The sequence below is a fragment of the Neopelma chrysocephalum genome, unplaced genomic scaffold (assembly GCF_003984885.1).
Source record: "Neopelma chrysocephalum unplaced genomic scaffold, ASM398488v2 Primary Assembly neopelma1_97401, whole genome shotgun sequence".
In the NCBI taxonomy this organism is placed as follows: domain Eukaryota; kingdom Metazoa; phylum Chordata; class Aves; order Passeriformes; family Pipridae; genus Neopelma; species Neopelma chrysocephalum.
In genome coordinates this window covers 524,760-536,831 of record NW_020926042.1, presented here as the reverse complement: position 1 = coordinate 536,831, position 12,072 = coordinate 524,760, and the positions used below count along the sequence as shown (strand labels likewise).

The 12,072-nt window shown below is 48.4% G+C and overlaps 1 protein-coding gene across 5 annotated transcripts in view; it reads left to right on the top strand.

Moving 5' to 3' along the window:
* ARHGEF4 (Rho guanine nucleotide exchange factor 4) overlaps window positions 1-10,522 on the top strand; it is a 215,405-nt gene extending 204,883 nt beyond the window's left edge. For all 5 annotated transcript variants that reach the window (XM_027672528.1, XM_027672529.1, XM_027672531.1 and 2 more), the window contains 8 exons: window positions 1,216-1,398; window positions 2,389-2,568; window positions 3,149-3,381; window positions 4,681-4,810; window positions 5,674-5,805; window positions 6,759-7,002; window positions 7,664-7,741; window positions 8,945-10,522. In XM_027672528.1, the coding sequence (XP_027528329.1) occupies window positions 1,216-1,398; window positions 2,389-2,568; window positions 3,149-3,381; window positions 4,681-4,810; window positions 5,674-5,805; window positions 6,759-7,002; window positions 7,664-7,741; window positions 8,945-9,102 (1,338 nt within the window). In that variant the 3' untranslated portion in view covers window positions 9,103-10,522. The remainder of the gene's footprint in view (window positions 1-1,215; window positions 1,399-2,388; window positions 2,569-3,148; window positions 3,382-4,680; window positions 4,811-5,673; window positions 5,806-6,758; window positions 7,003-7,663; window positions 7,742-8,944) is intronic.
* The last annotated feature ends 1,550 nt before the right edge of the window (window positions 10,523-12,072 follow it).

Genomic DNA, 12,072 nt, shown 5'->3' with positions numbered 1-12,072 from the left:
CAGAGATTTCCTGCTAATTACCGCGGGGTCTGAACCTCCCTGTGGGGAGGGATGGCTTGTCTGGGGGCTTGGGTCAGTCTGCAGGTCTCTCAGTTACTCCACACAAGTTTCAGGCCAAGGTCTGAGTTTAAGACTTGCCAATGTTCTGCTCACAGTGAAGGCAAACCAGGATTGCTCATCTTGAGGGCTTCAGCAGCTGCAAATAGTGAGTACATGTAATCTGGGCCTATGTTGACAAGGGAGGGAGTATGAACTCTTGTTGTACGTAGACGTATTTGTATCAAGGGATAAGTAATCGTGCCTAGAAGAAGCTACATTAAAGGTTTAAAGCAGTTCTGTGTCATTGTACTAAAAATTCCTATAGTTATGTGTGTTTCTACTTCATATCTCACTTTTCTCTGTGCTGAGATTGATCATTTGAGTCACGGTCAAAGTATTTTCTTGGGCATTTGGAGAGCTACAATAGAAAGCTACAAAAGAGCTACAAAAAAGAAAGCTCTTGAGGGAAATGCAGCGACGCCTGCTCTAGCTGGGGTCCTTTGCAGTTGTTGACTAAACAGACTCTGTGGATGGTGTGGCTGCAAGGCTGGCGTTTCCTCTGCTCGTGCTGTGCTGCCATCTGATGGGCACCGGGAAGGGACCGCGAGTCCCACAAAGCCCTGGAGTGTAGTGCCTTCTTCCCGCGTTGTGTGCCCGCTGGCAGCTGTACCTGCTTTTATATTAATAACGAACTCTCTTTAAATAATCCTGGGGAAGCAAAAACCAAGAGTCCACCTGTTATTGATAGCGTGACAACAGTAAAGCTAGATAAAACCCCAACCATTTACTGGTTTCCCCCTCCCTGTCTAAGTGCCCTCTCATATACCTGAGAAATTTCACTTGATACCCCCTTTTTGTCCTGATTTTATACGTAGTCTTCCTGGAAGACTTCTGTCCACAAGAAATGCCTGCTTAACACCACCCATATCACACAGTGGGAGCAGCTGCCATGTGGATTGAAAGTACCCTCCCCAAACTGACTATCTGGCCATAGCTTCCCCGAGGGGAAAATAGGTCTAGGAGCAATATACAGGTAGCAGCTTTCTTCACACCCTCTTCACACCCAATCCAGACTCAGTCTTAGTCTGCCATTCAAACAGTCTGACTGTCCCAAACTTCCTTAGAAGAGTTGTGTTTAGCAGTACAAACTGTGACCATCTTGTGTGTCTGTCACAGCTGCGGGTGAACCAGGATGAGCCCATGGAAGATTATCCCCTGAAGGTGGAGGGGGGCAGAGAGGACGACTCCCGACGCTTCGGGATGGGCCAGACCACCAAAGACCAAATGAGGACCAACGTCATCAACGAGATCATAAGCACAGAGAGAGACTACATCAAGCACCTGAAGGACATTTGCGAGGTAACAGAATAAAGGGGGAAGTGACTGTAAGAACTTGTCTGAAGGATAGTGGAGTATGTCCCATTCTTGCCCAGAAAGGGACCCTGAGCAGGTAATTTTCCTGAAAATGAGACTGTATTTCCTTTAGAGCCTGCTCTGCTGGCTAGCATTACCTGCTCAGAAAACAGAAGACAATTCATTACAGCAATATCCCAAATGCCTGCGTTTGGAGCACTCACTTGTGCTCTGATTAAATGGCATTAATTGAATTTCCCAAGCCAGAGAAAAGTAAATGTCTAAGCATTGCTGTCCTCTCTAATATGTGTTCTAAGCTAATATAATCAGCAACTCCAGCCCTCAGACAAGTCGTGCTCAGATCAAAACAACGGGGGGATGCTCAGCCAAATGGGTCCTTCACTTGCAAATATGCTGAGTATTTGGACACCTCTCCTAAAAGAGATGCACTGGTCCTAGGCAAGGTAACTGGGGAGAGTTCTGCAGGAGCACAGTTCTTTACTGAAATGGTACAAAAGTGCAGTGGCTCCCAGGAGAGTAGCTGGGGCAAAGCAGCTACTCACATACAAACAAGCCTCTGCAGTGTCCCCATGTCCTGGGTGCACTCCTCCTCCCTGAGTCAATCAGGCATCTTCCCACACAAACATCCAAACCAGATCCACAGCTGGATTTAATTGGCCTGAATCTATCAGTGGGTCAGTGCTGGGCTCAGAACATCCCATAGCCTGAAGCCACATAAAGGTCTTTTTAACAGGAGGGAAAGCAGCTCTGTGACTCCTTCACGTGTGGGTTACAGGATCCTTCAGGGCAGTGATGTGTCTGTGGCTTGGCTTCTATTTGTACCATGTTTGGGGTGACATTAGAGGAAATAACAGCCTATGCAGGGAGGAGGTGCATGAACCTGCTGTACACCTGACTGCAGTCCCTGGGGTTTTCTGTTGGCCAGAGGCCAGAGAGCACGTGCCCAGGAAGGTTTACAGTTTGGTTTCCTCCCAGGGCTACATTAAGCAGTGCCGCAAGAGAGCTGACATGTTTACAGAGGAACAGCTGAAGACAATCTTTGGGAATATTGAGGACATCTACAGGTGCCAGAAGAAATTCGTTAAAGCACTAGAGAAGAAATTTAACAAAGACCACCCACATTTGAGTGAGGTTGGCTCGTGCTTCTTGGAATATGTAAGTAAATTTTACTTCATGGGAAAGGGGTAGCTGAGCATGGATTAGGCCAGAGAATTTAGAAATGGACAGAACTGAAGCTTTCTTTAAAAAGACTTGCCCAACCAAACTAAATGCCACACCCCACCCCCTCCACCCTGTTCAACCGCTCCCCCTGCTCCCAACTAAACATCCTGTAACTCTTGTGGCTGTGGAAATAGCATTTTCAAAGTGCCCCAGCTTCTGAACACTACACTCCCTGCCAGACCTTGGCAGAAATGTAGGAAGATTTGAAAATTTTCAGCTGGACTTGAGTTTACAGGATGGTATTTCCAGGCCAGTGCAGGATCAGCGGTAGCTGATCCGGTTGTTCAGAGCATTCAGCTGGGCACAGTCCAGGATACATGGGAATGTCCTGGTCTCTCAGAGAAGCTGCATGTGCTATAACCTGTAACACACCTGCCCATCCTCAGCTCCAGGTCTCTGGGCTTCACAGTCTGAGGAGGATGCAAATTCCCTACCCAGGGAACACACACGGGAGTTTGAGCCAGGCCATCCCCCTGAGGAACATGGCCAGTGAATCCCTCTGTTCCCCTTGCAGCAAACAGAGTTTCAGATCTACTCCGAGTACTGCAACAACCACCCCAACGCCTGCATGGAGCTGTCCCGCCTCACCAAGGTCAACAAGTACGTTTACTTCTTCGAGGCCTGCCGGCTGCTGCAGAAGATGATCGACATCTCCCTGGACGGGTTCCTGCTGACCCCCGTGCAGAAGATCTGCAAGTACCCACTGCAGCTGGCTGAGCTGCTCAAGTACACCAACCCCCAGCACAGGTGGGTCAGCCAGGGGCAGGGAAGGAGCCAGACTGGGCTCATGGAAATGGATTTGTGCGGAGCCCTGTATGGAGGGCAGTTACCAACAGCAGCCAACACCACAGATCTTGGGGGTTACCTTGTGGAAACCAGGAAAAGAAGTATTTTTCTGTCAAATACATATTTTTCCATTACAGTAGCACTGGGCTTTCCTGTCTATTACGGATCTGGAGTTACAAGGTCCACCTTATAATGGCACTATTTTATTTGGCTCACCTGTCTGTGATACCAGCACATAGATACTCTGGAATTACATGTTTCTGGTGGTGTTGGTGGTGAAAACTTTGTCTCCAAAAGCATTGGTTGAATATACCCCAAAATGTCCACATAGCTACATCACACCGGTGGGAAGTCGTGGCCTGCAGCAGTCAGGCCACACACACTCAGTGCCCTGTCAGCACCAGCTCCAAAGCCTCCAAATCCATTGCTCAGTTTCAGGGTGAAGGCCCTGCCTTTGGCTCAAGTAATTGTCACTTAATCAAGCATCTGAAATAATCAGCTACAGAAATAAAACATGAAAAATCTGTATTAAAGTGTTGATATTGGTCCATTGTGGCTTGGCTTAATTTCACCTTCCTTATTGCAGCCCTGGCATTTCCCAGAATGGTTTTAAGCATGTCTTGTTAAATCTCTAAGCATGTTTTCTGAAGCTGACCTCGGAGCAGAAAGCTCCTTAATGCAGTGCACAGATGTTTTGAAAGTTGCCTTAGAGCCAAGTTGTGCAGCTCAGCTCCTTCCCCCTCTGAACTCAGCAGAAGTAGCTGGTGGCAGCAGATGGTGTGTGGAGGAGGGTAGATCAGCTTCTGTCCTACCCTTCCAGATAAGCCATCGGCTTCCATTTGAAATGAAGCCAGTTAATGCTGAACTGCCTCACCTCTGCATGACAGATCAGCCTCTGGGTGGAAACAGTGGCATAATGAATATGTTGTATTATGTTGCAGAAAGAAAATGAGGCTTGGAAAGCCCTGGAGATTCTTCCAACAACTCGTATTTACACCTCTGTGGCTAGGCTTGATTACTTAACCCCTTCCCTTTCCCAGACTTGCCCTGTATTTGTTAGAAGCCCATAATCTGTGCCTCGAAACCAGCATGGTCTGACAAGCTGTGCCTCCAACTTCCAGCACAGCACAGCTGGGACAGACTGCAAGTGGAACTGTTTCAGTCCCCAGCTCCAGGCCATGCAAGGCTGCCCTCCTTTGCAGGGCAGGTACAACACACATGTGCCATTTTGCCATGTCTGACACCTCTGCCCATCCCCAGGGATTTTAAAGATGTCGAGGCTGCCTTAAATGCCATGAAGAACGTCGCCCGGCTCATCAACGAGAGGAAGCGGCGGCTGGAGAACATCGACAAAATTGCTCAGTGGCAGAGTTCCATAGAGGACTGGGAGGTGAGAGACTTCCCTGCCCCGGGAATCAGCTGTTCCATGTTGATCCTCTTCTGCCCTTCCAACAGCTTCTGCTTACAGTGAGATCTCACTATCCAGCTCTACCTCAGTTCTCTGACCTTCCTCATGGCTTTTTATTTTTTATTTAAACAGATGTGATCTTTTAGTACAACTGAACAGGTCTAGCACATAACCCAGCTAGACCAGCTGCCTTGGCATGTTCCCTGGGATTTTTGCTTTTTCCTTGCAGAATGAAATTAGCATGTAGGTTAGTGAAATTCTATTATTTTTCACTTGCCCCCCATTTTATCTTGAGTGGTTTCAAACTCTCAAGATGAGAATTGTCGCTTAATGCTTAATAAGCCAGGTTATTGTTGCAGAAACGTAAGCTCTGATATAGTGACAGAGGAAGCCAAGGTTCCCTGTAGACTCATTTTAAAAATTGCTAAACAAAAGAAACAAAATACTAATTTTTCTAAATCCTAGACTCAATAAAACCACACTGCCTCCCTACCCAAGGATGCCAGGCTAAATTCTCAGCTCTCTGCTTATGTGCTTCCTTTCTGTGTGGGATGAGGCAGCTTCCCTAAGCAGACTCCCTGGAAAAGGAGATTTTTTTCATTTAACACTCTATTGTTCTTCTCAAATTCAGTTCTCATTCCCTGGGTGCCAAGGGCACAGTGTCTCCATGATGTGACAAGAACTGTCCTTCAGCACAGAGGCTGCCTCTCATTCCCAGAGGACTTTTATCAGCAGGAATTCAGGCCCCTCACACAAGCCGAGGTTCTCCTGTGAGACTGCGGGCTTATTTCTTGCTCCCCGTTTTCAGATGGCTGAGACCAACCTGTTCTCTGTGCTGTTCCCAGGGTGAAGATGTCCTGGTCAGAAGCTCAGAACTCATCTATTCCGGGGAATTAGCCAAAATCTCCCACCCTCAAGCCAAGAGCCAGCAGAGGATGTTCTTCCTCTTCGATCACCAGCTTGTCTGCTGCAAGAAGGTAACCCCCAGCCAGGCACCAGTGCTGGCTACCACAGTGCTGAGGAATTTAAGTGAGCTCCCTCTCCACTCCTCTGTGTCCTTAATACATACTGACATCGTGTGCTCCTGGCACCGAGACCTCTCTCTGCATTCACTGCAGTCTTTTCTCTGATGTCCTGGGGTGTTCTGTGCCCCTGAGCACAGCAAACAGCTACCAGCCTAAATCTCATGCTGAAAGAGGAAAGCACTGCACTGCTTCTAGGGTTGGTGTAGGGGGTATTTTATACAACTCAAGTATGAGCATTTTCACATATTTTCTTTTAAATACCTTATTTTTCAACTGTGCTGTCACCTGAGATTAGTGTCAGAGTCAGAGGGCACCTGCAGCTTCAATGAAGAGCTGTGGGCCTTGGCAGTCAGTAAGACCATATTAAATCACATGTAAGTCTGTAAGTACAGCCCATGCTATTTTTCATAACCTCTAGAATTTCAAAACTGAATGTGCCAATTATTTTTTGCACATTCCATATCTTACAGGTAGCTTTGAGTAACTTGGGGATGAAAATTGCTGTTCTCAAAGTTACTTTTCATTGTCAACACAAGAAACAAGAACTAATTAGGATTTTTCTTTTTTTTTGTCTTTCTAACTGGGACTGGAGGATGCAAATAGTGTTTTCTGTCAGAGGACAGAAATGAGGGATTTGGGATAATGTGTAATACCCAAGCTTGCTTCTCATTCAGATCTTCAGAGCAGCTGATACCCCCCCAACAGCAGATGCCACCTGTCCTGACCCCAGGGCCCCTCACTGCCAACAGTGCCCACAGCAGCTCAGCAATTCCACAGATTCAAATCCAGTATTTGGGATTTTTTTACAGGACTGTAATGACTACGGGGAAGATTAAATAGATCACATCAGAGAAAATGAATGTTTAGGACAGGAAACAGCACATCTGTTGTGGTCTCTCTTACAGGACCTTCTGCGCCGGGACATCTTGTATTATAAGAGTCGGATCAACATGGATGACATGGAAATACTGGATGTAGAAGATGGGAAGGACAAAGACTTCAATATCAGTGTGAAAAATGCTTTTAAGCTGCACTGCCGAGACACTGAGGAAGTCCACTTATTCTGTGCAAAAAAGCCTGAGCAGAAACAGCGCTGGCTGAAGGCGTTTGAGAACGAAAGGAGGCAGGTGCAGCTCGACCAGGAGACAGGTATGGAAAGAGCAATGCTGGGAGAGAGTGGGGGCTTTTTGTTTGGTTTTGGTTTTCCTCTTTTTTTACCCACCAGCCAATGCCTGGGAGGGAAAGGGTGGGGAAGCCAGTCTATGCTCCAGTCCAGCCCTGAGCTGCTGAATTGCACATTCTGAATGAATCTGTGCAATTAAAAAAACACCATGAGCCGACACTGCAGCGCTCCCCAGGGAGGCTGATGTGTCTTTAATGAGTTCAGGCAGGGCTGAGAAAATAGTCAATACATTACATACAGCTTCCAGTATTCTGCAGTAGAGTGTGAGTGCCCAGCTTGGAGGTATCTGTACAGAACAGGTTCAGTCAAGGGCTCTCACTGTGCAAGAGGGTTTGCACTGTTTTGTCTAAATCCTGCTTAATTCAGACCAGAGTGATCTGGAAAGATTTCAGGCAAACTGGTTTGGGCTGGCCTCTTCACCCAGCAAAGTGTGGGGCAAAGGGCAGGCAGCAAGCCTGGCATGAGAGGTGGGGAAAGCTGTGCAGTGCAGGCTGGGGGGAGAGGGCTGTGCCCCTGCCAGCCTTGGCAATAACTGTGCCCTCTCACCTCAGGCATTTGCCTCCCCCCAGTATTTCCTCTGAGACACCAAACCATGACCTGCTGCTGACAAACTGTTTTATCTTCCAGGTTTTTCAATCACCGAGGTGCAGAAGAAGCAGGCCATGCTGAATGCCAGCAAGCAGCACCACGCTGGGAAACCCAAGGGTGAGTCACATCTGAGCACAGGAACGCTGTGACAGCGGGGGGTGGCTCGGTATTTACTACATGGGAAGAGTTCCAATGAAGTGGCATTAACAAGCTCTGGAGAAGGCCAGATGGTGAGCTCTGATGTGACAATCTGCACTACAGTTCCTGGTAGCTTCAGATGGCTGGAGTCAGGAAACTGTTCCTAACTCCAGGAGAGCTGCTTTGCACATAATCACTGAGCGCTGTGCCAGAAACCATCAGCCCTGATCAGTGTGCAGCCTGGCCCGGGGACACAGGCCCTCCCAGCAGTGTGGCCAAAGGCAAGCTTTGTAGCAATCCCCATGACACACAGAGGGTCGTAAAGGTGACTGCAGCAGGGACTGTTCCTGCCTGGGAAAGATGCTCTGAAACTGCAGTTTGGCCAGAGTGCCAGGGGTAGGTACCATGCTCGGACAGAGCTGATCATTCAACCTGTCAGACACAAGGATAATTTAGCAGTAGCCAGGGGAGTGTGAACTCAAGCAACAAACTGGAAGGTTCCTGTGCCCACAGCACTGTTGGCTGAAAAGAGCCCTGTGATGCCACCTTCCCCTTCTCTCTGTTCAGAGGAAGAGGTGTCACTTGCTTTCCCCTGGACCCACAGAGGAAGCCACTTCCTCTTGGTGGTACCAGCCAGCACTTAAATCCCAGCCACGTCTCCAGTAAGAAAACTTGGCTAAATGTCAAAATAGGTCAGAAATAAGATTTGGCTGCAAACAGAGGGAAGTTTGGAAGGAGGACAGACCTCTCCAACAGAGCAAAGCCCTTGGGACAAAGCATTAGAGTTGGCCCCACAAGCTAGCCCTGTCCACTGGGCAGGCACTGACCATTCCTACTTAGAAATCCAGCCCAGGATGCTGGAATGGGCAACAGCAGCATTTGCACAGCAGTTGCTTCTCCCAGCACAGGCAAAGGCACCAGTTAAGTTGGTGATGAGCTGCAGCTCTTCAGCCCTGCTGTCATGTTGGCACAACACCTGGCAGTTATGTGGCACATTTGTGGAACTTCCACAGCATCAGCTCTAATCCTTACAAGCAGTGCTGAAAGTAAGGGTAAACTAAGGGAAGGGTAACACCAAGACAAACCCAGTTCATGGCCCTGCAGCTTTAACGGGGACTGAAGGGGGAGGAGGGAAGGGAGCTGTGCTCAGCTAACATGCTTCCCCTCTCCTCCTCATCCCAGCTGTCACCAGGCCCTACTACGACTTCCTGATGCGGCAGAAGCATCCCACCCTGCCCACCACGCTCCCTCAGCAGCAGGTCTTCATGCTGGCAGAGCCCAAGCGCAAGCCCTCGAACTTCTGGCAGAACATCAGCAGGCTGACGCCCTTCCGGAAATAGGGGCAGCCCCACATTTGTGCCTGAACCCCTTCTGAGAAAGCACTTTACCTGTCAGTCCTGGGAGGTGGAGCCCAGGTTCTTCCAATCCTTTGTTTACAGAGGATGGCACATGTGCTCCTGCCTTCCCTATTTATTTTGCAGCCCGACTGACTGCCCTGGCTCTGAGGTGAGACACTGCGTGTGCATTTGTGCCGTGGAGCCAGCCTTGCACAGTGCCCACGAGGCAGAGCTCCAGGAGGAGCTCACAGGAGGGAGCCTGACACGCTTCAGCTGAAGAGATTTTGCTTGTCAGCTGTACTTGGACTCACTCCTTCCCACTGTGCCCACCACTGCTGTCTGGCAGCTGTCAGAGGGGGTGGCAGCTGACAGACCCACTGCCGTGCTCAGAACGACAGTTCAGAGTCACTGACATGACACACTGGCCGTGGAGGGACAAACCCTTCTGCTCTGCCCCCTGCCCCACGTTTCTCAGAGACATGACCCTCCTACACAGGCCCAACTAACTCAGCCTCTGCAGGCCCTCAGACAGACACAGTGAGTACAGCACTGTGACCTCTCCTTTCCTCTAGTCCAACACCACTGGTGAACGGTATCGTACATTAAACTGTGCCAACCTGCAGCATGAGTCAAGTTCAAGAATCTCTCTAGTGGGTTTGAGTTACATAAGTTAGAGAAAAATGTGCCTAATTAATACCGTACTCAATTCCTTAGATTCTCGTCTCTCCATCATTCTGCCATATTTCCTGGCCAATGAAAATGCTCATTGTTTGTAATGTGTTTATTTATGGTAAAAATCAGAACTGTGTATTTTGTAAGTCTGTAATTGTTCTTGTCAGATGTTGTTAACTTGATGCCTGTTTTGTCTGTTTAATTTTTTTTTTTTAAAAAGGTCAATATTTGCAAACCCGGCTCCCAGAAGTCAGAGTCTGCTGTTCAACTCTGAAACACAATTGTTATGCAAACTCCCACAGACCTTCAAATTCAAGGCGTGTTACTGACACTTTTAAAAAATGGAAAACCACTTTAAACAGGTCTAAATTTGGCATAAGGAGCCTCATTTAAGTACCCAAGTTTCAAACCGTGGCCAAAAAGAATTAATTTGAACCTTGGTTAGCAAAAGGAAAGATTTGCCTTACCATAGAGAGAGTTAGAAGCCATACTGACTGAATTCCCTAGCTTAGGAGACATCCCGTGACAGTGGAAGCAAGACTCCTGCTCATTCCAACTCGACGCTAGTGTGAGTGAGCACTAACTGTCTGCAGAGCTCAGAAATCCAATGTTTGTTGATGCTGTAGCTGACCAAAGTCTGGTCATCCAGGGATATCTGAATTCAGTAGCATGTACAAAGTCCTTCTTGCACTATATCTTCCCCCCAGACCAGGGGCAACATTTAATTTCATAAAGAAACTTGTAAAAGTGACTCTCAGCCTGTGTTTGTCTCCGGCATGTCTGTGTGAACTTGTTTCTCTGCAAAGTCACTGCTGAGATTCTGCTCTTGCGGCTCCAGCAGTGACCACACCACTTCACCCTCAGAGCAGCCACCCTGCACAGGGACCGGACCAGAGCGGGCACTGGGGACACTCTGCACTGAAGAGGACATGGGTCAATACTGGGGGAGGGGCAGGGAAAAAAACAAACCCAGACAGAAAAAAACCCCACTCCAAGAAGCCACTGAGATCAGGCAGCTCCATCACTGTTGGCACACTGACCTTTGCAACACAGACACACTGAGACACCGGCACACAGAGACACCCACCAAAGGCACAGACCCCGACAGGACACCAAGAGACACACAGACCCCCACAGACACACACAGAGACAGACAGGGGCAAGGTGGGGAGAGAGATGGCAACCAAGAGAGACCCTGACACACAGACATGCAGACACACACCCACAGGTACATCAGCTACAGCCAGCACCCCTCAGGAACAGAAGGCAACTGTTACATTTGTGTTTACCCTAAGTGTCTGCACCCTCCTTTCCTTATCCATGGCGTGTTTGTTTTGATTGGCCAGGAAGCAAATCTGTTGGCACTGAAATGATCAATTTTCTGAGCTTATCATCAGCTTTGCAGTAAGTTGGGGAGAGGACAGTTCCCCCCACCACATGCTCAGCTGTGAAGATGCAACAGGTTTCTCATGATCTTGTCCAGCTGAGTGTGCTCACGGGTGGGGATTCCCCCAAGAACCTCCTTGCCTCCCTGAACAAAACATCACTGTCCCCACCATGAAAGAAGTGCTGACATCTATTCAAAGTGCCCCTTGCTGCAACATCTGCTTTTTAGCCACTATGTTGCTTAATACACTCAGCTTTACATCTACATTGAAGTCACTCCACTAGGACTCCTCACCTCTTCTCCTGAGGGAAATGGGGTGACAGTGGCACAGGACCCTGGAGTGCAGCAGCTGTGAAGCGCAACAATGCCCCTGCTCTCCCCTGCTGAAAACACACACAAGAACTGGCTACTATTCATTACTTGGGTAGCAATATTCTGAACAGTAGATATACACCAAGTGGTTTAAATTCTCACATCACTTACCAGCTCTTCCAGAATTGATTTCACATCTGACCAGTGCGCACAAATGATTCATAGCAACACTTTTTAGAGAAATGGTTTTTTTACTGCCAAACCAGACTCCTCTAGTCAGACAACATCGCTGGTAGAGAGACATTCTCTGCTTGACTATCAGTACTCTTCCTAAAAAGCGTCTTCAGCTGGGATTCTAGTCTTGCATGCCAAGTTTGGAGCTGGGATCCGATCCCCTATGCGAGACTGAGATCGGTACAGAACAGATCATGCTGGAAGAGGTGACACTGCTGAACAGGTAAGGCTCAAACCCACTGTGCTCAACACACTCACCCACAGCCTGCTCTGAAGAGGATTTTATCACAAAACACCACCCTTTGTTTTCTACCCAGCACCGCTTCCCGATTCTCTCACCACAACCCACAGTGTTTCCTGAACAAACT